The sequence below is a fragment of the Strigops habroptila genome, chromosome 4, assembly GCF_004027225.2.
Source record: "Strigops habroptila isolate Jane chromosome 4, bStrHab1.2.pri, whole genome shotgun sequence".
Taxonomy (NCBI): Eukaryota; Metazoa; Chordata; class Aves; order Psittaciformes; family Psittacidae; genus Strigops; species Strigops habroptila.
The window spans coordinates 1,492,610-1,520,291 of record NC_046358.1 but is presented as its reverse complement, the minus strand read 5'-3'; the positions used below and the strand labels follow the sequence as shown (position 1 = coordinate 1,520,291).

Below are 27,682 nucleotides of genomic sequence, written 5' to 3'. Positions count from 1 at the left end.
GTGCAATGAGTCCTGCCCAATAACAGCAACAAGGAAATACCCTCCTGGTCACCAGCTTCCTCCACTCACTGCCTTCTCCCAACCACTCTCATCAGGGCAGCCTTCACCTCCCTGTTCCTCAGGCTGTAGACCAAGGGGTTCAGCGTCGGGGTCATGATGGTGTAGAATAACGTGGCCGTTTTGTTCTCATCCAGCGCAAAGGTGGAGCTGGGGCGCAGGTACATGAACAAGATCGCCCCATAGAACATGGTGACGACCATCAGGTGGGATGTGCAAGTGGAGAAGGCTTTTCTCCTGCCTTCCTTTGAGTGGATCCTCAGGACAGCAGGGAGGATATAAGCATAGGAGATAAGATGATGGTCATGGTGCTGAGACAGTTTATGCTGACGAGAGCAAGGATGACCACCTCGTAGGTGTGGGTGTTGGAGCAGGACAGAGCTAAGAGTGGGGCAATGTCACAGAAGTAGTGGTTAATAAGATTGGAGCGGCAGAAGGAGAAGGTAAAGATGAAAGTGGTGTGGGTCACTGCGTGGAAGACACCGACAGCGTAGGAACCAGCCACAAGCCACCAGCACATCCATCCACACATGATGGTGGGGTACAGAAGGGGTTTGCAGATGGCCACATACCTGTCATAGGCCATCACAGCCAGTAAGAGGCACTCGGTGACCCCAAAAATGACGAAGAAGCAGAGCTGGGCTGCGCACCCCGAGAAGCTGATGATTTTCTCCACCGTCAAGATCTGCACCAGCATTTTGGGGAGGATGATGGAGGAGTAGCAGATGTCGACAAAAGCCAAGTGGCTGAGGAAATAGTACATGGGGGTGTGAAGGTGAAGATCAGTCCTGATTAATACAATGATCCCAAAGTTCCCCAAAAGGGTCACCATGTACATGGCCAGGAAAGCCATAAAAAGGGGAACCTGGAGGTCTCGGCGGGTGGTCAGCCCCAAAAGAATGAACTCATGCACATCAGTGTGATTGACAGGTGTCATGCTCTGTAATGCACCAACCTGCAGGAGATAGGTAAAATGGCAGACGATGATTTGGCCAGCTCAACAGGACCCTCAGCTTCCTCGGTGCACCAAAGGGAGGCAGAACCCACCCTACTGGAGGGTCAGTTGGACTCTGGATAGCTCTTGGAAGAAATTTGGGCTCTTAGAAGAGCCAAGCCCTCCACCTAGTGGCTACAAGAAGATCCTAAAACCAAAGCCTAAGCTCAGCAGTGAGAACACCCACCTGGGTTTAGCTCAGCATTTCATCTCTGCAGCTTCCTATTTGTGCCTTCCCGGGTACATTTAACACAGGAGGATGGTCAATAACTGAACAATTCTTAGAACCTAGGTTGGAACTGGATGATCTTAAGGTCCTTTCCGACCCTAACCATTCTATGGTCTAGGTTTAACCCTTATCTGGCAACTAAGCCCCATACAGTTCAGCAATAACTAAAACACCCTGGAGCTATCAACACCATTTCAGCACCAGTCCAAACTGTAGCCCCATGGTAGCTACTATGAAGACAATTCACTCTATTCCAGTCCAAACCAGCACAGACATCGAATGCATTTTGGGTTTTTTTTTAGTAAATGACAAGTACATTTGGAAAATAATTGGTGTTTTCTAAAATAAACCAACATGGAACAAGTTGACTTGAAGAAATCCTTTTCCTCTTGACTTTCATTTCCCTTTGCAAAGCAAAGCAGAGGAGAAGCGTGGGCATTTGTCTTTTAAAGCTGAGATCAATGTACAGTTTTCACTATACACAGTCCATAGGAAAGGAAATTCAAGGTGGCACAGTGGTGATGGAGAAACTTGGAGGGTCCATGCGGCTCCTTCAGCAACTGCGATGAGTTTGGCTGTTCCTGAAGGTGATGACTAAGGCCACATTCATCTTCAAACAGATGCTAAGAGTGGGTTTAGCACTCATTCCTTATAAGCTGCACTGAGGGTGATTTGCTGCTGCATCTTCCAAGGGCGGACAAGTCGTCTCTGCAGTTTTTAGTGTTCAACATGTATATATACTCATTTCTGTGACCTCGGAGGCGTTCTGGTCCATGGGGAATAAAAGCTTGACAACAAGCAAAATCCACCTGGAGCATCAATCTCTTCATCTCCAGGCTCACTAATGAAGCCCAGGAACAATACACTGTAAATATGTGGATTTAAGGAGATGTCTTCTCCCTTCTCCCACACTGAGGAAATGGAGTGGGTGCAAAGTGAATGTCTACATGATTCACCTCTGATTATTCTCATACCCTTCCCAACTGTCTCTCCTAGTGCCACTTAAACAGGATTTCAGCAATGCAAAGATAATTCCTACGACCATTTCTGCTGCCATGGTTGCCCCTTGTTAACATCTTCTTGCTCTGTAACGCACCCCTAATGTTGATCTTTGCCTTTGCTGGCTTCAGTAAGAAACTAATGGTCCCCACACCAAGTTTTTATCATTTCCTCAGGGTTTTTCTTTACTTTTGCTATGAACAGCAATGAGAACAGCAAGGCAACAGCAACCACCTAAACTCAAATCAATACCACAACTGTAGTACTACCTTAACAAAATTCTTTTCACTGATGTCTGTCCACTGGGTCCATGTGCCATGACATGTATTATCCACAACACGTTGATCTTGATGTATGGATTCACGAAACACTTCCCTGACTGCTTTCACATAGAGATTTTAGATTATAGAGCAGGAGGTCTCCCTGTATTAGCTTGTTTTATAGAATCCCACCTTGGCATGTGTTGTAAGGGAGCTTAAAGCTTCTCCAGTTCCAAGCTTGTGCCACGGGCAGGGACACCTTCCACTAGAGCAGGTTGCTCCAAGCCCCTGTGTCCAACCTGGCCTTGAACACTGCCAGGGATGGGGCAGCCACAGCTTCTCTGGGCACCCTGTGCCAGCGCCTCAGCACCCTCACAGGGAAGAGCTTCTGCCTCAGAGCTCATATCAGTCTCCCCTTTGGCAGGTGAAAGCCATTCCCCTTGTCCTGTCCATACAGGCCTTTCTCCAAAGCCCCTCTCCAGGTTTCTTAGACTTCCCCTTAAGGTGTTGAAAGGCATCAATTACAGCCACATGGAGCCTTTTTCCACTCTTGCTGCCCAGTTCAGTCCTTTATCATGCTCCTCATCTGACCTTTCCCATCCCCTTCCAAACACTTTCTGGCACCTCTGCCTCAGATTCTCCTTTGTCTCTTGTGTTTCCAGCACGATGGGTGGAAGAAGGTGAATGTCACCATCAAGGAGAGCACAAGGACTGGGGCTGCCTCAGTCCCCAGTGCGGTTAAGAACCAAATCCCCCAGCAAGACCTCTCCAGGCAGAGGAAGGGCAGGAAGGTGACCATGAGTAGCCAGCATGGATGTACCAAGGCTAAGTCATGCCTCACCAACCTGAGTGCCCCGAGTGATGTGAGCATTGACGTTTGCATGGACAAGAAGTAGTGGACAGCATTTACCTCAATGTTAGCAAGGTCACCACGATCTGCTGTTGGCTCTTTGCAGCCAAACTTGTGAGCTATGGGTTGTGTACAAGGAATTTAAGAGGGGTGGAAAGCTGGTTCCTTGTCTGAGGTGCTGGGATTGCTGATGGACCCTGCTACCAGCTCCCATTGGCGAGGTCCCCTTCAGCTCCCTGCCATGATAATGTCAACCACGGCCCTTGTGGAGCTGTAACTGCCTCTGAAATGCTCCAAAAGCCAATGTGAAAGGTGGGGTTGTTCTGTGGTTTGCTCTGAGGGAGCCCAAAGCCCTATTGCTTGCTCAAGCTGAGGTCATCTCCTCTGGGTACGCTTCTTCTCCAAACTAAGCAGCACAGAGAAGAGATAATGACCTGCTTTGGGCTTTGTCAACCTCCTGGGGCCCAAAGGGATTCGCACTCCCCACATCCCCACATCACATGAAATAGGAAGGGGGTTTGATGACTGTGCTTCATTTCCAGGCTCCCTACAGAGCTCCAGGCAGGAACATCTTCATATCCATCCCTGAGAGCATCAGGAGGACGGCAGAGGCAGAGCTGAGGTGTAAGTGAGGGGCAGCATCTTTCAGCCCAAGCTGAGCTCTCTGTGCAAGGACAGTGTGTGCTGAGCCACCATCTCCTGTGGTGCTCTCTTGACAACAAGCAGTAGCTCCTGTCTTCATCTCCTGCCCTACTGCAGGGTCCTGGGCTCCAGTTCTTTGTGATGCTCTGGGCTTCCCAGGGAGCTGCTTTTCCTGTGTCCTCCCCATCCGGCTGCTGAGAAGGCAGGTTTGGATATCACCCTGCTGGAGAACACACTCAGGAGGCTTCCTCTCCTCACTGACCACAGAGGGCTCCTGGATGAGCAAAAGAAGCCTTCCTGTACAGCACATTCAGGGTGCTCACCGTTGCAGAGATGAGGCAGGTCCAAATGATGACCTTTTTCCCCCAAAACATGTGTTCAAGAAGAGATTGCTGAGCTCTGGGGGTTGCCCATTTCTATTGAGCAACAGGCTAAAGACCCAGGAAAAGCTTTTAGAGACAAAAGCGTATGTCAAGAGGGAGGGGAAACCAATATAAACCTCTGTGTAAGGTTGCATAGAGGGGTTTGGAATGAAGGGACCTTAATGCTCATCCAGTCCCAACCTTCTGCCATGGGCAGGGACACCTTCCACTAGAGCAGGTTGCTCCAAGCTCCGTCCAACCTGGGCTTCCCATACATCAGGAATTCATTCCAGTCAGGAAGAAGTCCCAGCAGAAAAGGAAGAAGCAGGTGGTTGGCAAATGCCCACGAGAGGATGAAGGGTGAACTCTGCCCTGTGAAAGCACCATGTTTCTCTGTGTTCCAGGTTGAGCCGGATGGTCTCCAAGCCCCAGGCTGAGCACTATCGCAGGGGATGAAGTGCAGCACTAAGGTAAAGCTACTCGGGTGTGTAACCTCCCCACTGCTTTCTACAGAGGCCATTGCTCAACAGCCAGGAGTGAGCCAGAGGAGCACACACCACGTTGTGCCATGGTGTTTAACAGCTTGAGCACCCCTTTGTTCTACCTGTGCAGGGATAGGACTTTCACCAAGCTGTTCCTCATTGATCTGTGCCTCAACTCTTCCCTTAGATCCTGTAGGACTGTCTCTGAGCAGGTCCCACCACAGAGACGCTTTTCCCCCTGGGACATCCCTGCTGCTTGGAGAAGAATCCTTCAGTGAGGAGCTGACACCAAAAGCACCATCCAGCTCATGGCACAAAGCAATTGCACGCAAGTGACCGAGTTCAGCTTGGCGGGGTTCACAGAAGAGCCGGTGACTCAGGTCAACTTGTTCCTGCTCTTTCTGCTCACCTACCTTGTCACCATCCTGGGCAACCTCAGCATCATCATCTTGATCAGGGACAGCCCCCAGCTCCACTCCCCCATGTATTATTTCCTGGGCAACCTGGCCTTTATAGACCTCTGTTCTTCCACCATCTTCACCCCCAAGATGCTGGTTGACTTGATGTCGGAGAAGAAGAGCATTGCTTATGCTGGGTGCGTGGCTCAGATCTTCCTCTTTGATCTCTTTGGGATAACTGAATGCTTCCTTCTGGCTACAATGGCCTATGACCGTTACGTGGCCATTTGCCATCCCCTGGTGTATCCCCTTGTCATGTCTCCAAAGTGCTGTTTCCAGCTGGTGACTGGCTCGTACCTCCTGGGGCTGACCAATGGTGTGGGACAGACCATCAGCATGTCCAACCTGTCCTTCTGCAGCTCCAGCACCATCAACCTGTTCTTCTGTGACATTTCCCCTCTGATCTCGCTCTCTACCTCCGACACCACCCTCAGCCACATCATCCTGACAACTTCAGCATCTCTCTTTGGTGTGTCCAGCAGCCTGGTTGTCCTGCTCTCCTACGTGGCCATCATCTCCACCATCCTCAGCATCACTTCAGCCGAGGGTAAGCGCAAAGCCTTCTCCACCTGCACATCCCACCTCACCACTGTGAGCATCTTCTATGGGGCATCCTTTTTTATGTACTTAAACCCCAGCTCAGGCAGCTCAAGAGGAGCAGATAAATGGGCTGTGGTGCTCTACACCCTGGTGACTCCCATGCTGAACCCCTTGATCTACAGCCTGAGGAATAAAGAGGTGAAAGACGCATTGAGGAGACTCATGAAAACAAAGTGATTTTGGATGTTGTAAGTTTAGGGTCAGAGAGAATGGAGATGTGGGGAGATGCTCAGCTGTTTGTGAAGCATCTCAGGTGGACAACATCTGGGGGGTCTTCTGCACCTGAACTTACATGATGCCCTGGCTGCTTTGATGTCACCAGCTGAATATACAAATAAGAATATTACAAAAGCTTTTGCAGTTTCCTGCACTCAAGGTATGGGCTGTGTCGTGTGTTGCTCTCCTTTTGCTTGGCAAATCAGAATAAACAGAGAGTGAATTCTGTTGTTCCACTAAACCAAACTCCATTTCTAAACAGTGTTGTGAAGTCATTAAGGGCCATAAGGAAAGGACACCAACACCTTTAGCAAGATAAATAGAGAGGACAGCAAATAAGCATCACACTGTGCAGGAAGTATTTTTAGGTTTTGATCCTCAAACCTCATTAAATGATTTCCAACACCATTCATCTCAGTTCATTTCAGACAGCAAAGAATTTAAGTTAAATAAGGTACTTGTGTGATCTCTGTCATGAATGAAGGTGCTTTGAAAGCGTTTTAAAACATGCTAGTGATAAATCCCCACCAAAGGACAGATACCATCAGTGAAGCCCCATTCCCTGCTCCACACCTTTGCTTGCCAGCTCCCTGCTGACTGCATGATCTCCATGGCAGCCTGACCACAACAGGGCATATGAGCTATGGTGTGGCTCAGCAGCCTTCAGACCTCATCCATGGCAGCCCATGGAAGCCTGGAGCAATGGCATTGCCTGCCCTGATGTCTCTCCTGCTGCCTTCCTGCACAGAGAGCTGATGGGTGATGGACAAACACTGTATATATAAGACACCCCCAAATACTCCAATGTGCATATTACCTCAGCCAATAGAGCTGCAGCCCCTGACAGGACCATGGTAAAACCTGGAGCCACAGCTGAGCCTTAGGGCTATCCTAGAGACATAGAATCATAGAATGGTTTGGGTTGGAAGGGACAGTAAAGCTCATCCAGTTCCAACCCCCTGCCACAGGCAGGGACACCTTCCACTTGAGCAGGTTGCTCCAAGCCCCTGTGTCCAACCTGGCCTTGAACACTGCCAGGGATGGGGCAGCCACAGCTTCTCTGGGCACCCTGTGCCAGCGCCTCAGCACCCTCACAGGGAAGAGCTTCTGCCTCAGAGCTCATCACAATCTCCCCTCTGGCAGGTTCAAGCCATTCCCCTTGTCCTGTCCATACAGGCCTTTCTCCAAAGCCCCTCTCCAGGTTTCTTACACTTCCCCTTAAGGTGTTGAAAGGCATCAATAACACCCACATAGAGACATTTCCCCCTCTTGCTGCCCAGTTCAGTCCTCTATCATGCTCCTCATCTGACCCTTCCCATCCCCTTCCAAACACTTTCTGACACCTCTGCCTCAGGTTCTCCTTTGTCTCTTGTGTTTCCAGCACGATGGGTGGAAGAAGGTGAATGTCACCATCAAGGAGAGCACAAGGACTGGGGCTGCCTCGGTCCCCAATGGGGTTAAGAACCAAATCCCCCAGCAAGACCTCTCCAGACAGAGGAAGGGCAGGAGGGTGACCATGAGTAGCCAGCATGGATGTACCAAGGCTAAGTCATGCCTCACCAACCTGAGTGCCCCGAGTGATGTGAGCATTGACGTTTGCATGGACAAGAAGTAGTGGACAGCATTTACCTCAATGTTAGCAAGGTCACCACGATCTGCTGTTGGCTCTTTGCAGCCAAACTTGTGAGCTATGGGTTGCGTACAAGGAATTTAAGAGGGGTGGAAAGCTGGTTCCTTGTCTGAGGTGCTGGGATTGCTGATGGACCCTGCTACCAGCTCCCATTGGCGAGGTCCCCTTCAGCTCCCTGCCATGATAATGTCAACCACGGCCCTTGTGGAGCTGTAACTGCCTCTGAAATGCTCCAAAAGCCAATGTGAAAGGTGGGGTTGTTCTGTGGTTTGCTCTGAGGGAGCCCAAAGCCCTGTTGCTCGCTCAAGCTGAGGTCATCTCCTCTGGGTACGCTTCTTCTCCAAACTAAGCAGCACAGAGAAGAGATAATGACCTGCTTTGGGCTTTGTCAACCTCCTGGGGCCCAAAGGGATTCGCACTCCCCACATCCCCACATCACATGAAATAGGAAGGGGGTTTGATGACTGTGCTTCATTTCCAGGCTCCCTGCAGAGCTCCAGGCAGGAACATCTTCATATCCATCCCTGAGAGCATCAGGAGGACGGCAGAGGCAGAGCTGAGATGTAAGTGAGGGGCAGCATCTTTCAGCCCAAGCTGAGCTCTCTGTGCAAGGACAGTGTGTGCTGAGCCACCATCTCCTGTGGTTCTCTCTTGACAACAAGCAGCAGCTCCTGTCTTCATCTCCTGCCCTACTGCAGGGTCCTGGGCTCCAGTTCTTTGTGATGCTCTGGGCTTCCCAGGGAGCTGCTTTTCCTGTGTCCTCCCCATCCGGCTGCTGAGAAGGCAGGTTTGGATATCACCCTGGTCGAGAACACACTCAGGAGGCTTCCTCTCCTCACTGACCACAGAGGGCTCCTGGATGAGCAAAAGAAGCCTTCCTGTACAGCACATTCAGGGTGCTCACCGTTGCAGAGATGAGGCAGGTCCAAATGATGACCTTTTTCCCCCAAAACATGTGTTCAAGAAGAGATTGCTGAGCTCTGGGGGTTGCCCATTTCTATTGAGCAACAGGCTAAAGACCCAGGAAAAGCTTTTAGAGATAAAAGCGTGTGTCAAGAGGGAGGGGAAACCAATATAAACCTCTGTGTAAGGTTGCATAGAGGGGTTTGGAATGAAGGGACCTTAATGCTCATCCAGTCCCAACCTTCTCTCACAGTCAGGGACACCTTCCACTAGAGCAGGTTGCTCCAAGCCCCGTCCAACCTGGGCTTCCCATACATCAGGAATTCATTCCAGTCAGGAAGAAGTCCCAGCAGAAAAGGAAGAAGCAGGTGGTTGGCAAATGCCCACGAAAGGAAGAAGGATGAACCCTGCACTGTGAAAGCACCACGTTTCTCTGTGTTCCAGGTTGAGCCGGATGGTCTCCAAGCCCCAGCACTATCGCAGGGGATGAAGTGCAGCACTAAGGTAAAGCTACTCGGGTGTGTAACCTCCCCACTGCTTTCTACAGAGGCCATTGCTCAACAGCCAGGAGTGAGCCAGAGGAGCACACACCACGTTGTGCCATGGTGTTTAACAGCTTGAGCACCCCTTTGTTCTACCTGTGCAGGGATAGGACTTTCACCAAGCTGTTCCTCATTGATCTGTGCCTCAACTCTTCCCTTAGACCCTGTAGGACTGTCTCTGAGCAGGTCCCACCACAGAGAGGCTTTTCCCCCTGGGACATCCCTGCTGCTTGGAGAAAAGGCCTTCAGCAAGGAGCTGACACCAAAAGCACCATCCAGCTCATGGCACAAAGCAATTGCACGCAAGTGACCGAGTTCAGCTTGGCAGGGTTCACAGAAGAGCCGGTGACTCAGGTCAACTTGTTTCTGCTCTTTCTGCTCACCTACCTTGTCACCATCCTGGGCAACCTTGGCATCATCATCTTGATCAGGGCCAGCCCCCAGCTCCACTCCCCCATGTATTATTTCCTGGGCAACCTGGCCTTTGTAGACCTCTGGTTTTCCACCATCATCACCCCCAAGATGTTGGTTGATTTGATGTCAGAGACAAAGAGCATTGCTTATGCTGGGTGTGTGGCTCAGGTCTTCCTCTTTCAGCTTTTTGGAATGACCGAGTACTTCCTGCTGGCTACGATGGCCTATGACCGTTACGTGGCCATTTGCCGTCCCCTGGTGTATCCCCTTGTCATGACCCCAAAATCCTGTTTCCAGCTGGTGACTGGCTCGTACCTCCTGGGGCTGACCAATGGTGTGGGACAGACCATCAGCATGTCCAACCTGTCCTTCTGCAGCTCCAGCACCATCAACCTGTTCTTCTGTGACATTTCCCCTCTGATCTCGCTCTCTACCTCCAACACTACCCTCAGCCACATCATCCTGACAGCTGCAGCATCTCTCTTTGGTGTGTCCAGCAGCCTGGTTGTCCTGCTCTCCTACGTGGCCATCATCTCCACCATCCTCAGCATCACTTCAGCCGAGGGCAAGCGCAAAGCCTTCTCCACCTGCACATCTCACCTCACCAGTGTGAGCGTCTCCTATGGGGCGTCCTTCTTTACGTACTTAAATCCCAGCTCAAGAGGAGCAGATAAATGGGCTGTGGTGCTCTACACCGTGGTGACTCCCATGCTGAACCCCTTGATCTACAGCCTGAGGAATAAAGAGGTGAAAGAGGCCTTGAGGAGACTCACAAAAATAAAGTGATCTTGAATGCTGTAAGTTTAGGGTCAGAGAGAATGAAGATGTGGGGGAAATGCTTAACTGTTTGTGAAGTATCTCAGATGGACATTTGGGGAGTCTTCTGCACCTGAACTTACATGATGCCCTTGCTGCTTTGTTATTACCAGCTGAGAATACAAATAAGAACATTGCAAAAGCTTTTACAATTGCCTGCACTCAAGGTATGGGCTGTGTTGTGTGTTCCTCTCCTTTTGCTTGGCAAAACAAAATAAATATAGAGTGAATTCTACTCTTCCACTAAACCTAACTCCATTTCTAGACAGTATTTGAAAGTCACTAAGGGCCATAATAAGAGGATGCCAACACCTTTAGCAAGATAAATAGAGAGGACAGCAAATAAGTGACACACCGTGCAGGAAGTATTTTTAAGTTTTGATTCTCAAATCTCAGTAAATAATTTAAAGCACCATACAGCTCATTTAATTATAGATAGCAAAGAATGCATGTTAACTGTGGTACTTGTGTGATCTCTATTATCAATGAAGACATGGTAGTGATGAATCCCCACCAAAGGGCAGATACTGCCAACGAATCCCTGTCCACTGCTCCACATCTTTGCTTGCCACCTCCCTGCTGACTGCAACAAAAGTCACTATCTCCATGGCAGCCTGGCCACAACAGAGCATACGAGCTTTGGTGTGGCTCAGCAGCCTTCAGACATGATATGTGGCAGCCCATGGAAGCCAGGAGCGATGGCATTGCCTGCCCTGATGTCTCTCCTCCTGCCTTCCTGCACGGAGAATTGATGGGTGATGGACAAACACTGTATACATAAAACACCCCCAAATACTCCAATGTGTGTATTACCTCAGCCCATAGAGCTGCAGCCTCTGTCAGAACCATGGTGAAACCTGGAGCCATGGCTGAGCCTTAGGGCTAACCTAGAGACACACAGTAACTTGGGCTGGAGGGAGAAGCTCCATGGTTGGATTGAATCAAGTCAGGATCAAAGTGTTTGCTGATTTCTTAATGACACACAACTAACAGGCACCCAGGGTCAATCAGCTGAATCCCTCTTTGTTCCCAAAGCTTCCTGACAATTCCCTGGTTATTATTTAACCCGGACGACAGTTGTTGTCCCGCTGAGCCTTGGAGACAACCAGGGGCAGAGGTTTCACACCCTGCCTGGCCTCTATTTCCATGTTTGACTACTCTTACAGTGGGGTTTTCCCCTCCCTTTGTTCCTAACTTTTTTCATGCTGCAAATTCACAATAGGAAATCTCAGATTTACCCTCATCTGCAACATGAAGCGCATGGAGAAGTTGCTGGTAGCTTCAAGTCATAAAGAATATAACACCATTAATTCTTCCATGCATCCTTTCTTCGTCCCTGAAATCATAGAATCCCAGAGTGGTTTGTGTTGGAAGGGACCTTAAAGCTCATCCAGCTCCAACCCCTGCCACGGGCAGGGACACCTTCCACTAGAGCAGGTTGCTCCAAGCCCCTGTGTCCAACCTGGCCTTGAACACTGCCAGGGATGGGGCAGCCACAGCTTCTCTGGGCACCCTGTGCCAGCGCCTCAGCACCCTCACAGGGAAGAGCTTCTGCCTCAGAGCTCATTTCAATCTCCCCTCTGGCAGGTTCAAGCCATTCCCCTTGTCCTGTCCCTCCAGGCCCTTGTCCAAAGCCCCTCTCCAGGTTTCCTGGAGCCCCTTTAGGCACTGGAGCTGCTCTAAGGTCTCCCCTTCAGGAGCCTTCTCTTCTCCAGGCTGCCCCAGCCCAGCTCTCTCAGCCTGGCTCCAGAGCAGAGCTGCTCCAGCCTTTGCTGCATCTCACCAAAGATCTACCTCATCCAATATTCACAGCTCACCGAAACACAACCATATGCCCAGCTTTTCAGCAGAATTTATGTCTAGAAGGACAAAACCAACATTTTCTGTTGGTATCTAAGCTAGGAAAAGCTTCATCAGCTTGAAGCACCATGAAGTCTGCCTGATTGTGTCTGGGTTATTGGTTTTAATCATTGTCCTTATTCCATTCATTATATCTTAGTCACTCAGGAGCCATATAAAAAACACAATCTGTGCTCAAGTGCACCACGGTGCCAAAATCCTCCAATGAATTTTAACTTAAAGGGATGCAGAAAGCAAAACCTACCCAAAAAAAATAGAAGTCTATTGAGTCTGTGTTTCCCTAAATATATCTGGTTTGGGTCCATAACTCCCAAACATTTGTCCTGAGAATGTGAGCAGACACCCAGACAAATGCAAATGCATAAGAGGATGTTCCTCAGCTGCACTTGAAGCTTCATTTCATTCCACTCTAATCTGTATCATTTCAACACTGACTTGATGAGCACTGAGTTGTTTAAAGGGGATGAAATGAATCATTCAGTGGCCTTAACATGTGATGCACAGGCTGGTGCTAGTCATCGTGGCCAGTCCAAAGGATTGGGATGGGATTTCTCCTGCAGCACTCCAGGAAGAAATGCCAAAATTGAATTGGAAAGAACATTTGGGGTGTTTTACTCAGATTTTTCTTTAACAGATCATTTATGGCTACCTCAGGGGTTATACTTAGCATACCAGCTAAATCTGAGCATGATTTAGCTGAATGTTGTCATCTACGGGCCTGGTTCTTCATCTGACCATTTTCCACCTTCTTGTTGCCAAGTCCTCTAAGAAACAATTCACCTTGCTCCAAAATAAACATAGAATCATAGAATGGTTTGGGTTGGAAAGGACCTTAAGATCATCCAGTTCCAATCCCCAAACAACATCCTAAACAGCTTATTTGAATACTATGTAGAAGTTCCCACTTCTCCCTGTTGACTGCAGAGTTCAAGTTACTCCCTGGATCAGGAAAGTGTTGTCTGTTATCTACACCCTGGTGATCTCCCTGCTGAGCCCCTAGATGCACACCTTGAGGAACACAGAGCTCAAGGATGCTCTGGGGAGACTTCTAGGAAGGGTTCTTGCTTCCTCCCACATTCACCAATTCAGTGGCCTTCTATGATGAGTCTACAGAACTGATGGATAGGGGCAAAGCAGTTGATGTCATCTACCTGGTCTTGTGCAAAGTGTTAGATATAAGGAAGCTGCTCTTCCCTGTGAGGGTGCTGAGGCACTGGCACAGGGTGCCCAGAGAAGCAGTGGCTGCCCCATCCCTGGCAGTGTTCAAGGCCAGGTTGGACACAGGGGCTTGGAGCAACCTGCTCTAGTGGAAGGCGTCCCTGCCTGTGGCAGGGGGTTGGAACTGGATGAGCTTAAGGTCCTTTCCAACCCAAACCATTCTGTGATTCAGACTGGTTAGAAGATATACTCAACTCAATGGAAATAACGTGGATGCTTTTGAGACTGCATCTGAGTTCTGCAGCTATAGTGATGAAAATAGTGAGCACATAAGGTGGAGAGCCATGAAAGCTCTGAAATTGTCTTTCTGGAATGCAGGGAGTAACTGAGGGGATCTCTGGGGGATGCTCAACTGTATAGCAACGCGTTATTGGGTGCAAAGGCCACACTGAATATCTGCTTCAGGGACCTGCTCCTTAAGGAAATACGGAATGAAGCAATGGATAAATATCCCCAACCACACACCACAGGCAATGCTGGCACAGGAGAGGACATACCTGCTTGCTCTGCGCTGTGAGATGAGCTGGAGTGGGGTTGTCACACAGAGATGATCATCATGCTTTTGTTCTCGTGGTCTCTAAACTTGAGATCCCATCAGTGCCTGCTGGACAAAACCATGAGTGAGTATTCCTGGGTAAAAAGGTTCAACAAGGGATACAGTCACAGATAGCCAAGAAGGTAAATCTTCAATGGAATTCGTCTTTCTTTTCTTTGATTCCTCATCTCTCTGCCCATCCCTTGTGGTACCTGATGGCAAACATTAGAATCAACATATGAGGTCAGATGTTCACCTATGAGGATGCTGGAGAGGGACTCTTCATCAGGGACTGTAGCAATAGGACAAGGAGTGATGGGGTCGAACTGAAACAGGGGAAGTTTGGGCTAGATATAATGAAGAAGTTCTTCCCTGTGAGGGTGGTGAGGCACTGGAATGGGTTGCCCAAGGAAGTTGTGAATGCTCCATCCCTGGCAATGTTCAAGGCCAGGCTGGACAGAATCTTGGGCCACACGGTCTAGTGTGTGGTGTCCCTGCCAATTGCAGGGGGTTGGAACTAGATGATCTTGAGGTCCTTTCCAACCCAAACCATTCCATGATTCTGTGATTCTATGAGAAATTCATCAAGCCCTCTGAGAAGCAGCCAGCACCAGGGGCAACTGAGAGAGGGTCTTCCAAACCTGGTTGGAGCATAGGGGAAGCTACAAGGAAACAGCAGGGCACAGCTCATCTTCTGGTCTTCCTATGGAAGAGTCTATCACTTCCATTGGCTATGGAAGAGCTTAAGTAATTCATTTTTAGACTGGCAATGTCAGGCGAGATGAATTCCAGCTTCTGCGCCTGTACTCGAGTGTGCAAACACACACTAGCACCAAATTACTGCTGCTTTTAGTAATGTGCCTAAAGCTAGAGGTCCTCACATACACATACTTGTAATTCAGGCTTTTAGATGCACATCCAACCCCTCAATGTTTGCTTATGTAAAAGAGAAAACTCAATGAGTCAATGTTTTTACTGGTAGGACTCATGACAATGAATCTAATCAAACTGTGTTGGTCTGTAGCAGGTGGCGACTCTGCATGCATTTGTCTTCAGCTTCTATCTCTGGTTTCTCCACATGAACTTCAAACTAGAGAGTCTTAATGTATGAGCAATTTAATGTGACACTGAGATTGAGATTTCACGTTCATAGAAGCCAGGGAATGCAAGGAAGTGTTCAAGGCCAGGTTGGATGGGGCTTGGAGCAACTTGCTCTAGTGGAAGGTGTCCTTGCCTTGGACAGGGGATTGGAACTGAATGAGCTTTAGGGTCCTTTCCAAACCTTTACATCATTCTATAATAAAATAGCACAACCAAAACCATCACAGCAGCTCTTCTCCATACAAAATTTACTCTGCTTTTCTCTTTTGTGTGTGTCTAGCTGGGTTTTGGTAGAGAGAAACAGCAACACCATGGAAGCCCTTCTCTTAGCCCGTGACCCAAGACCCTGAACTGCAACCGTGATCCATGTCTCCAGTTCTTTTACCATGGAAGAGAAGAACCACAGTTCAGCCACCAGCTTCATCCTCCTGGGGCTCACCACTGACCCAAAGCTGCAGCTTCTCTTGTTCATGGTGTTCACCTTAGCCTACATCACCACCCTTATGAGCAACATCACCCTCATGGTGGTGATATGCCGTAGCTCGCGGCTCCATACCCCAATGTACTTCTTCATTGGGAACTTGTCCTTCCTGGACCTCTGGTATTCCTCTGTCTACACCCCCAAGATCCTTCTGAACTGCATCTCCGAGGACAAGAGCATCTCCTTCACTGGGTGTGCTGCTCAGTTCTTTGTCTCTGGTGGCTTGGCCTGCACCGAGTGCTACCTGCTGGCAGCGATGGCCTATGACCGGTACGTGGCCATCTCCAACCCACTGCTCTACACTGCTGCCATGTCCAAGAGGCTCTGCATAGGGCTGGTGGCCACCTCCTACCTGAGTGGTTTTGCCAACTCAACCCTCATTACCAGCTGCACTTTCACCCTCAGCTTTTGTCACTCCAACGTCATCAATGACTTCTTCTGCGACCTGCTCCCACTGGTGAAGCTCTCCTGTGACGTGACAGACAGCTACCAGTCCCTCCTCTACTTCATTCTGACCTCCAACATCATCCTCCCCTCCACATTCATCCTCGTGTCCTATGCCTCCATCCTGGCTGTTATCCTAAAGATGCGCTCATCTGAGGGGCAGCACAAAGCCTTCTCCACCTCTGCCACCCACCTCACCACCGTCGCCCTTTACTATGGCTCTATACTCTTCATTTACGCTCGGCCCAGCTCCTCCTATGTCCTGGGGAGGGACAAGGTGGTCTCTGTGGTTTACACGGTGGTGATCCCCATGCTGAACCCCTTCATCTACAGCTTGAGGAACCAGGAGGTGAAGGAGGCACTGAAGACACTGCTGAAGAGACAGACAGCTTCCTAACAGAAGATACCCAGGGGATATGTCCCCAAAGATGCACACAGCAAGAAGTGCACCTACTTTTCCATGTTTGTGTTTTCCTTTGTTGCTTTTCACAACAGATGTAGGAGCACAAGCTCTTCTGATCCTCAAGTGCCTCATGATGGACAGGAGATGTCGCTGTGCAGGCAGACATCCTTTCCACCTCTCCCCATATATAACTTATAACTGCTATAAAATGAGATCTTAGCAGTAGCTGGCCTTGTTGCACATCTTCTTTACCCTGTGCTTTATCTGGATTAAACATTCCTTACTTATGCCCAAACCAGTAGCTCAGATAGAGCTCCATGTGTCATAGAATCTCATAATGGTTTGGGTTGAAGAGTGCTTAAAGCTCCTCCAGCTCCAACCCCCTGCCACAAGCAGAGACACCTTCCACTAGAGCAGGTTGCTCGAAGCCCCTGTGTCCAACCTGGCCTTGAACACTGCCAGGGGTGGAACATTTACTACTTCTTTGGGCAGCCAAAAGTCATGAAGTAACGAGCCTGTGCTCCTCAGCTGCCCCAGTTATTTCTTCATGATGCTGTGCTGCACCACATAGATAATTCCATAGTCCTAGACTATTATCCCAGTGAAACATTCATACCAGAGTGAGTGGGGTAGGTCAGATTGGAAGAACCAATGTCAAGCACAGAGGCATTTGGGATTGAGTTCAGTTGCCTGAACATAGAGTATTAACACCTTGGAGATGTCCCCAGGTCTTCCTCTGAGCTTTCAGATGTCCCTCCAGAATGACACAACCCTTCTGAAGGTTGCGTGATGTACATGTCAAGTGCATGGCAATGTCATGGGCGCCTCAGGACAGAGCAAATGGCACCAGATTCCTACATGAGGGCAACCAAACCTGACCTGGGGAATTTCACTGCGTTTTAGAACCATTGAATAGTACTGGTTAGAAAGGACCTTAAAGCCCATCCAGTTTCAACCCCCTGCCACGGGCAGGGACACCTTCCACTAGAGCATGTTGCTCCAAGCCCCTGTGTCCAACCTGGCCTTGAACACTGCCAGGGATGGGGCAGCCACAGCTTCTCTGGGCACCCTGTGCCAGTGCCTCAGCACCCTCACAGGGAAGAACTTCTACCTTATATCTCGCTCCTTTCCTGCAACTGAAGTGATAGTTTCCAGCACCACTTGCAGGAAACATTCAAAAAAAGTGATTTCTTAGTTCTTAAAATATCATTTTTTCATTTATAAAGTTTAAATCCAACTGAAAGAAAACTAAAATAAAGCTATTATTATTATTAAGACTGTTGGAAGGCTGGATTAGGTGGTCTGAAGTAGCTCCATCTCCTTCAAATTTAGACAAATAAAAGTTGAGTCATTAAATCAAAGTTCTGTGTCTCCATCTGTGATCAATAAAGGTGTGTTTCTATATCTCTAGTTTTTATTCAGTTAAAGAGTGCAGTTACAAGAGTTCAAGTTGGAAGACACACACACACACCCCCAGCATTCTCCCCTCACTGTGTTTTCATCCCCATCACATGCTGGGGTCAGACTGCATAAACTGGGCTCCTTTTAGAATCATGGAATCAACCAGGTTGGAAAAGACCTTCAAGATCATCAGGTCCAACAGTTGTCCAGCACTGCCAAGGCCACCACTAACCCATGTCACCAAGAGCCACATCCACACATCCTCTAAACACCCCCAGGGATGGTGACTCCAGCACTGCCCTGGGCAGCCTGTTCCAATGCCTGAGCACCCTTTGGGGAAGGAATTGTTCCTAACCTCCATCTAAACCTCTCCTGGTGCAGCTTGAGGCCGTTTCCTCTTGTCCTATCTTTTGGATGGAAACAAACTGAAAATGGGCTTGAGAGGGGCAGCTAATGCAGTTTGACCTCCAATAGGTCTTCAGATCCCTACTGGAATGAGTTTAATCCAGAGAAAGCTATTCTGAGATGCACAACCCATGGACAGAGGGTCCATGGTACAAGTCCCTCTGATGTTCAGACCTGCTCTGGACCACATCCACTCTCACCATCTGGATGTTCTAAAACATCCTCTTATTCCCACCCATTCTCGAGGGGACCTGACTATCTCATAACTAGACAATGAATTTTTTAGGTGTTGAGAGCCAGGTGAACCCATTCCCATGCTTATTCTCCAGTCCCAGATTCATAATGGTAGGAAAACCACATTTATGAAAGCCAGTCACACATGGAGGGTGGATGTAGTGGACTTCAACATGCCTCACAGCTTCAGAATCAAAAAGGACACAAGCAAATCCATCCCAAGCCAACTAATGACAAGAAGTTCATATGAAGTGTCTTTGAGGAGGTCCAAACATGAGGAGAAATGCAATGAGCTTCCCCAGCTTCCTTTACCGGGGGTCAAGAGCAGGAAGGGACAAAGCACACCATTAGCTAGAACCACATTATCTGCACACATCATGAAGACAAGGATGTCTCGTTCTTTAAAGGGAGAGCATGACCGAGCTTGTATGGGCACAGAAAGCCCCCCAGTAGGCCCAAACTCCAGGCTCTCACCATACAGTCACAGCTATTTCCATCACAAGTGATGCTGCTCCCTTCGCACAGCAAGAAGTGGTCCTTAGGGACCAACCAGCTTCTAGGAGTCATCAGCTTTAACAAGACCTTCTGGGGTTTACTAAGGAAGTTTCCTAATCACCATGAAAGCTTCTCAGCAGACTTGTAGGTGACTTACCTCATTCTTCATAACAAGCCATCAGAGATTAATTAGCAGGGACTAAACAAGAAACAAACTTTCTTCTTTGTTAACAACAAAGTGCACTTCTACAGCTGCCTTACTTGACAAAGGTGGTTCATGCCCAAAGCCAATGAGTTGGAGGGTCGGTGTGTTGGCATGTTTCTGTATTAAGGACAATTGTATGGGCCTGGATCATAGAATCCCAGACTGGTTTGGGTTGAAGGGACCTTAAAGGCCCCCCAGCCTGTCTTGATGCCTAGAACAACTCTTCCCCAGGGACAGCACTCAGCATTTTCCCTTTCTGAAGTTCTGTGATTCCCATCAGCTCAGTTTGGACCCAAAATTTGCCTTGGAAAAGCCATTTTGCATCATATGCCTCCAAATTTAAATATCCTCAGGGTGGCTCTTTGGTGCTTGCAAAAGCAGGAAACGAAACCAATGGCGGGACTTGCTTCTTGTAGAAAAGAGCAGTTGGTTGCAGACACAGTTATGCTAAAGTGCTTTAACACCTTTAAATGGGTTCAGAAGATCCAGCTGAAGTTGTCTATGCCCACCTTGGGCAGGGGGAAGAAGGCAACTGCTGTTTCCCATTGCTGGTGTCTCACACACTCAATGGCCATCTCCTCATCCCCATTCATTTCCTTCTTCACCTTGCGTAGTATTTCTATAAGTATAGACATCTCAAACACACACCTTGCATCTAACAACACCCAAACCAGCCATTCTCAATACCACTGCTCATCTAAACAGTGTAAAACGTAGAATCATAGAATGGTTTGGCTTGGAAAGGACCTTAAAGCTCCTCCAGCTCCAACCCCCTGCCACAGGCAGGGACACCTTCCACTAGAGCAGGTTGCTCCAAGCCCCTGTGTCCAACCTGGCCTTGAACACTGCCAGGGATGGGGCAGCCACAGCTTCTCTGGGCACCCTGTGCCAGCGCCTCAGCACCCTCACAGGGAAGAGCTTCTGCCTCAGAGCTCATCTCAATCTCCCCTCTGGCAGGTTAAAGCCATTCCCCTTGTCCTGTCCCTACAGGCCCTTGTCCAAAGCCCCTCTCCAGGTTTCCTGGAGCCCCTTTAGGCATCGCCAGGTTCGTGGAGAAAAGTTTCTCTCTTTTTGCTGTTAAAAGAATAAACCAACACTAGTATCTTCCAGGGAATTATTTCCTATCCATCCATGGAGAACACAATCCTTCTTCAGGAAGTTAATATCTGATATTAGCAACCTTTATATCAAAGGAAAAGCACAGCTCTGACACTGCCTACCTCTGTCTTGCTTTTGTGTTCTGTTCGGAAAGGGTTTTGTGGATGCTGAGCATTGAGGTTCTACAGCATTAGAAGTTATTGATCAAGGCCAGGTTGGATGGGGCTTGGAGCAACCTGGTCTAGCAGAAGGTCTCCCTGCCCATGGCAGGGGGTTGGAACTGGATGAGCTTTAAGCTTCCTTCCAACACAAACCAGGCTGTGGTTCAATGAAAAGGTGTTTTCACCTTCTCACTTTTGAGTGGGGTTCCTGAAGGACCAGCATGGTGAGCTGTTTCTCCTTAGGGTTAAACTGACTCTTCAGGCTATGTCCTGTGTCTGCTTTGAACACAATCCATATTGCGTCAGCCTATCCCCTTTCCTGCCAAGCAGTAAGTGGAAAGAACTGTCCATTTTTTCCAGAGAAACACCCTGCTGTGGATGTTTAAAATAGATTAAAGCTGAATCAAAGCCCCCAGATGCATCGTCTCCATACGGGGAACTTCGGTGACTAATTCAGATGTGGAAGCCTACAGTTAGATAGGATGACTCCTTGGACTGATGTGACACAACCCCCAAAACCTGGAACGAGAAATCATGAGTAAGCTGCAGCTGGGATGGAAAATAAGCTTTGCCTGGATGGAGAGACATAATGAGAGGAGGAGGAGGTGGTGGGGGAGTTCTGGACAATGTTGGGAGTTTCAGAGCCATCAAATGAGTTGGGCACGTCTGGATACAACACATGGCCAGAAGCATGGAGGATCTGTGTTGTCAGCACCAGATGATATCCAAGGAAAAGCCAAGACTGCTCAGACAGTGTCTTGAAAGGCTGTTCCTGGACCAAGCTGGGTGACTGCTTGTCACAGGGGTGAAACCACTTTGCTCCTAGGTCAGCATGGTGGTAGTTTTCCATGGGGCAGAGCCATCCAGGAAAGCAAGATGGCCAGCTACATCCTATGGAAGAAATAAGTACATTTCCTAAGAGGAAATAAGTACATGGGCACATGAAGCTGAGAGTTGGTCTTGATAAGGCTCCCCACCACCACGGTGATGGAGATGAGTAAAGAGCAGCTCCTACAGGTTGGTGAAGCCTAAGAGGACAAATGTGATCACACTCAAGTGGTTTCCTCCAGCCACCCTCTTGACAAGCACAGGGAAGACAAAGAAACATGGGGAGGAGGTTAAATCACTTGTCCCAGCTCACAGGAACATGAGGTTAATGCAGGATTTGGGGTTTTCTTTATGCATGCACCTGATTACTTGGAGATATAAATATGTTGGTTGAAGGTACAAAATAACATATTGAAAAATAATATCTTGATAAAATAAAAGCCAATAGTTCCTATATGGAAAAAAAAAGGTAATCCTAAAGCTTAAATCCTAAAGCTCTGGCTGGCCCTTTATGCAAAGAATCAGTCTTGCAAAAGATGTCTTCTCAGGAGGATCCAAGCTCTTTCCAAGATGTGGGCATGTTTCAGAGGATTTCTTGCCCTTTTTGAGGGGGGGTTGTTCTTATTTAAGGACAATACAATAATATCATGCCTTAATTTGCCACTAGTTTGAACTAGTGTTTCATTAAATAGACAAGAGAACACATTGGAATGATTTTCTGACTCTGTAGTGATATGTTTGGGTCAATTAAAGAGAGACCAATATTCCAGGTTGCAATTCCATGTACATGTAGCTTCAAGGGAAAAACAAACCCCTTCTCATCTCAATTATACTTGCGTATATTTCTTCCTCTCTTCTTACTCATATCTAAAGAACATGTATATATATATATAAAAAGATGACTGCTGCTCATGTTATCCTGGAATATGCATTGACCTTAAAACGATGTCGAGATGACCTTAAAATATGCATATTGCCTGTTGAGAAATGAGTACTACAACTTCTTCCCTTCCCACTTCCCTCTTTCCATCAGCCCCTTTTCAAGCAAGATGACCATTTCTTCAGGACAGCTCATCTTCTCCCTCCACCCTTCTCAAAGCAGCTTTTACTTCCCATTCCCCAGCCTGTGGTCAGATGTTCATTGCAGAAAGTCCCTTCACCCACTGTCAATGCTCTTCTCAGGGTGCTGGTGGGTGCCTTTGCTGCAAGGGCACATTGATGGCTCATTTCAACACAGTGGCCACCACAACCACAGTGTTCCTCTTTGCTAACCTGCCCCCCAGTCTGTCTTGGTGCCTAGAACAACTCTTCCCCAGGGACAGCACTCAGCATTTTCCCTTTCTGAAGTTCTGTGATTCCCATCAGCTCAGTTTGGACCCAAAATTTGCCTTGGAAAAGCCATTTTGCATCATATGCCTCCAAATTTAAATATCCTCAGGGTGGCTCTTTGGTGCTTGCAAAAGCAGGAAACGAAACCAATGGCGGGACTTGCTTCTTGTAGAAAAGAGCAGTTGGTTGCAGACACAGTTATGCTAAAGTGCTTTAACACCTTTAAATGGGTTCAGAAGATCCAGCTGAAGTTGTCTATGCCCACCTTGGGCAGGGGGAAGAAGGCAACTGCTGTTTCCCATTGCTGGTGTCTCACACACTCAATGGCCATCTCCTCATGCCCATTCATTTCCTTCTTCACCTTGGGTAGTAATTGTATAACTAAGCATAGACATCTCAAACACACACCTTGCATCTAACAACACCCAAACCAGCCATTCTCAATACCACTTCTCATCTAAACAGTGCAAAACGTAGAATCATAGAATGGTTTGGCTTGGAAAGGACCTTAAAGCTCCTCCAGTTACAACCCCCTGCCACGGGCAGGGACACCTTCCACTAGAGCAGGTTGCTCCAAGCCCCTGTGTCCAACCTGGCCTTGAACACTGCCAGGGATGGGGCAGCCACAGCTTCTCTGGGCACCCTGTGCCAGCGCCTCAGCACCCTCACAGGGAAGAGCTTCTGCCTAAGAGCTGATCAAAATCCACTCTCATGTCTTTCCAAGCCATGAACAGTGGTAAAGACAGACACAGATGAACTCACCAGTGTTTGAAGAGGGTCTCCTTGCTTCTTTCACCAGGACCTGAGGAAGGTTCTTTGCTCCAGGGTAGCAATGGTGTCTAAAAGAAGCCGTTGTAATATCTCCCAATTCTCTTCCAAAAACAAGAGACAAATACACCTCGGCCATCAATTCTAAAGGGAGTAAGACCAAACTAAGACTCTCCTTTTCCTTTCTGCACTAAGGGAAACCAAGGCAGCTCAGTTTCCAGCTAGCCTGGAGAGAAGGTGGTACTCCATGTTCCTGGTTCTTCCCATACATCTACATTTCACACGGTAGAGAGGAGTCACCACCTCAGTGCAGGATCTACATATTTAAGGCCTAAGTCTCCAACTCTTTCTCAATACCAGCTAAAGGAGACACAGTAGAGACCTCCAAAAAGGACTTATTTCACCTTCTTTTGGATACAGCTCAGAGTAAGAGCCAAAGCTGAGTGGCTCTCTTTACATATTTATGAGCTCAGGTCCCATTACAGCTAACGAGACTCTGGCCAATGCAATCAACAGTTAATTCAAATCTCTTCAGCTGGAGTAATGGAGGCGTCTGCCTTGCAGTGAGATGCATGAACCCCACCAAATCTCCCTCACCAATAAAGAGAGCTGACGGACCCAGCAAACACATAGAGGTGACATGGTGCATTTTAATGTAAGGAGATAAGTCCTTGCCTAAAGACATTTGAGGTGATTCCTCAATCCGACCACTAAGTACCCAAAAGGGTTGGGTGGCTCCTACCCTTGTGACTGCAGCACTTGCTCAGCTGCCTTTAAACCAGATTTAACTAGGATGAAGGCAGCTCCACCTGAAAGTGGAGAGCTAAATCCATTAGCAGCTCTTCAGTACGAATGCAAGAAGCCAGCCACCTCATTGCCTGCTCATCATGACCCACCAGGAAGATGCATTGCAATGCTGGCTGCTGCTTCTGCTTCCTAGTACCTCACATGGTGTTTCCTCTGCTCTCATGGTCAGATGATAACCCCGTTGAAGGCAGTAGCAGCTGTTAGACACAGCGAACCACTGGTTTCCTCAAACACAGCCACCAATGAGCAAAAGGCTTTCAGTTTTGAGAGCAGCAGCTCCAACGTGAAGCCACAACAAGCAGAGTGATAGTGCTGTAGCCACCAATTTGTGTTTTTAAGACACTAAGAGCTCATGTTCCTGTTTAAACACTGGGTGATGGTGAAGGAGAGACCAGCTGGACATAAAGTCATTGAATATTGTTGTAGAAGGTTCCAGAGAGACTTTATTGTGGCCTTTCAATACCTTAAGGGGGACTACAAGAAAGCTGGAGAGGGGCTTTGGACAAGGGCCTGGAGGGACAGGCCAAGGGGAATGGCTTTAACCTGCCAGAGGGGAGATTGAGATGAGCTCTGAGGCAGAAGCTCTTCCCTGTGAGGGTGCTGAGGCGCTGGCACAGGGTGCCCAGAGAAGCTGTGGCTGCCCCATCCCTGGCAGTGTTCAAGGCCAGGCTGGACACAGGGGCTTGGAGCAACCTGCTCTAGTGGAAGGTGTCCCTGCCCGTGGCAGGGGGTTGGAGCTGGATGAGCTTTAAGGTCCCTTCCAACACAAACCGTTCCATGGTTCTATGATTTCAGGAACAAAGAAATGAAAGAATAAATGGTGTTATATTCTTTATGACTTGAAGCCACCAGCAAGTTCTCCATGCACTCCATGTTGCAGATGAGGGTAAATCTGAGATTTCCTATTGTGAATTTGCAGCATGAGAGAAGTTAGAAACAAAGGGAGGGAAAACTCCAGTGCAAGGGCAGTCAAACACAGAAAAAGGGACCAGGCAGGGTGTGAAACCTCTGTCCCTGGTTGTCTCCAAGGCTCAGTGGGACAACAACAGTTGTCTGGGTTAAATAATAACCAGGTAATTATCAGGAAGCTTTGGGAACAAAGCAGGATTCAGCTGATTGACCCTGGGTGCCTGTTAGTTGTGTGTCGTTAAGAAATCAGCAAACACTTTGATCCTGACTTGATTCAATCCAACCATGGAGCTTCTCCCTCCAGCCCAAGTTACTGTGTGTCTCTAGGTTAGCCCTAAGGCTCAGCCATGGCTCCAGGTTTCACCATGGTTCTGACAGAGGCTGCAGCTCTATGGGCTGAGGTAATACACACATTGGAGTATTTGGGGGTGTTTTCTGTATACGGTGTTTGTCCATCACCCATCAGCTCTCTGTGCAGGAAGGCAGCAGGAGAGACATCAGGGCAGGCAATGCCATTGCTCCAGGCTTCCATGGGCTGCCATGGATGAGGTCTGAAGGCTGCTGAGCCACACCATAGCTCATATGCTCTGTTGTGGCCAGGCTGCCATGGAGATCATGGCTTTTACTGCAGTTAACAAGGAGGTGGCAAGCAAAGGTGTGGAGCAGATGACGGGGGTCCCTTGATGGTATGTGTCCTTTGGTGGGGATTCATCACTACCACATCTTAAAACAATTCCAAGGACCTTCATTCATAATAGAGATCACACAAGTACCTTATTTAACTTCAATTCTTTGCTGTCTGAAGTGAACTGAGATGAATGATGTTGGAAATCATTTAATGAGGTTTGAGGATCAAAACCTAAAAAAACTTCCTGCACAGTGTGACACTTATTTGCTGTCCTCTCTATTTACTTTGCTAAAGGTGTTTGTGTCCTTTTCTTATGGCCCTTAATGACTTCACAACACTGCCTTGAAATGGAGTTTGGTTTAGTGGAACAACAGAATTCACTCTCTGTTTATTCTGATTGGCCAAGCAAAAGGGAGAGCAAAAATGAAAAGTCCTTCAAGCTCATCAAGTCCAACCATTCCCCAGCACTGCCAAGGCCACCACTAACCCATGGCACTGAGGCCTCGTCTACACGGTGTGTGAACACTTCCAGGGCCTGTGACTCCAGCCCTGCCCTGGGCAGCCTGTTCCAATGCCTGAGCACCCTCTGGGGAAGGAATTGTTCCTCAGCTCCATCTAAACCTCCCCTGGTGCAGCTTGAGGCTGTTTCCTCTCGTCCCATCCCTTGTTCCTTGAGAGCAGAGACCAGTCCCCTCCTGGCTCCATCCTCCTGTCAGGCAGTTGGAGAGAGTGAGAAGGTCCCCCCTCATCCTAAGATGAGGAGAAGTGCATGCTTGTAGTTGTCTACCTGTGTCTGTATTAGTAAAATTAACTACTGAATATAATTATCAATGTTTGGAGAGTGAAATTATTTTTATTCTCAATCAAATCAACCAGTGCATAATGTAAGTCTGGGTGCAGAAGAACCCCCAACATGTTGTCCATCTAAGATACTTCACAAACAGCTGAGCATCTCCCCACATCTCCATTCTCTCTGACCCTAAACTTACAACATCCAAGATCACTTTAATTTCATAAGTCTCCTCAATGCCTCTTTCACCTCTTTATTCCTCAGGCTGTAGATCAAGGGGTTCAGCATGGGAGTCACCACGGTGTAGAGCACCACAGCCCATTTATCTGCTCCTCTTGAGCTGGGCTTTAAGTACGTAAAGAAGGACGCCCCATAGGAGATGCTCACAGTGGTGAGGTGGGATGTGCAGGTGGAGAAGGCTTTGCGCTTACCCTCGGCTGAAGTGATGCTGAGGATGGTGGAGATGATGGCCACGTAGGAGAGCAGGACAACCAGGCTGCTGGACACACCAAAGAGAGATGCTGAAGTTGTCAGGATGATGTGGCTGAGGGTGGTGTCGGAGGTAGAGAGCGAGATCAGAGGGGAAATGTCACAGAAGAACAGGTTGATGGTGCTGGAGCTGCAGAAGGACAGGTTGGACATGCTGATGGTCTGTCCCACACCATTGGTCAGCCCCAGGAGGTACGAGCCAGTCACCAGCTGGAAACAGCACTTTGGAGACATGACAAGGGGATACACCAGGGGATGGCAAATGGCCACGTAACGGTCATAGGCCATCGTAGCCAGGAGGAAGTACTCGGTCATTCCAAAGAGATCAAAGAGGAAGATCTGAGCCACGCACCCAGCATAAGCAATGCTCTTCTTCTCCGACATCAAGTCAACCAGCATCTTGGGGGTGATGATGGTGGAACAACAGAGGTCTATAAAGGCCAGGTTGCCCAGGAAATAATACATGGGGGAGTGGAGCTGGGGGCTGTCCCTGATTAAGATGATGATGCTGAGGTTGCCCAGGATGGTGACAAGGTAGGTGAGCAGAAAGAGCAGAAACAAGTTGACCTGGGTCACTGGCTCTTCTGTGAACCCCGCCAAGGTGAACTCGGTCACTTGCGTGCAATTGCTTTGTGCCAT

At 48.5% G+C, this 27,682-nt stretch overlaps 4 protein-coding genes across 4 annotated transcripts; 3 read left to right on the top strand and 1 right to left on the bottom strand.

Annotated features, from left to right (window-relative positions):
* Positions 1 to 65: 65 nt before the first annotated feature.
* LOC115606963 (olfactory receptor 8U9-like) lies at positions 66 to 27,682 on the bottom strand. Its single transcript, XM_030483651.1, is given in 4 exon segments — positions 66 to 350; positions 353 to 997; positions 16,083 to 16,087; positions 27,100 to 27,682. Coding segments are annotated over 4 exon segments (1,518 nt in total).
* Positions 5,137 to 6,110, top strand: LOC115606985 (olfactory receptor 5G3-like). Its single transcript, XM_030483688.1, has one exon. The coding sequence runs from the start codon at positions 5,184 to 5,186 to the stop codon at positions 6,108 to 6,110; it is 927 nt and encodes a 308-aa protein (XP_030339548.1). The 5' UTR covers positions 5,137 to 5,183.
* Positions 9,504 to 10,424, top strand: LOC115607017 (olfactory receptor-like protein COR4). Its single transcript, XM_030483735.1, has one exon. It carries the CDS (start codon positions 9,507 to 9,509, stop codon positions 10,422 to 10,424), a length of 918 nt encoding a protein of 305 aa, XP_030339595.1. The 5' UTR covers positions 9,504 to 9,506.
* On the top strand, positions 15,552 to 16,490 carry LOC115607016 (olfactory receptor 1013). Its single transcript, XM_030483734.1, has one exon. It carries the CDS (start codon positions 15,555 to 15,557, stop codon positions 16,488 to 16,490), a length of 936 nt encoding a protein of 311 aa, XP_030339594.1. The 5' UTR covers positions 15,552 to 15,554.

Excerpts from the sequence above, each read along its gene's own strand:
- LOC115606985 (XM_030483688.1), top strand. The coding sequence starts at position 5,184 with ATGGCACAAAGCAATTGCACGCAAGTGACCGAGTTCAGCTTGGCGGGG.
- LOC115607017 (XM_030483735.1), top strand. The coding sequence starts at position 9,507 with ATGGCACAAAGCAATTGCACGCAAGTGACCGAGTTCAGCTTGGCAGGG.
- LOC115607016 (XM_030483734.1), top strand. The coding sequence starts at position 15,555 with ATGGAAGAGAAGAACCACAGTTCAGCCACCAGCTTCATCCTCCTGGGG.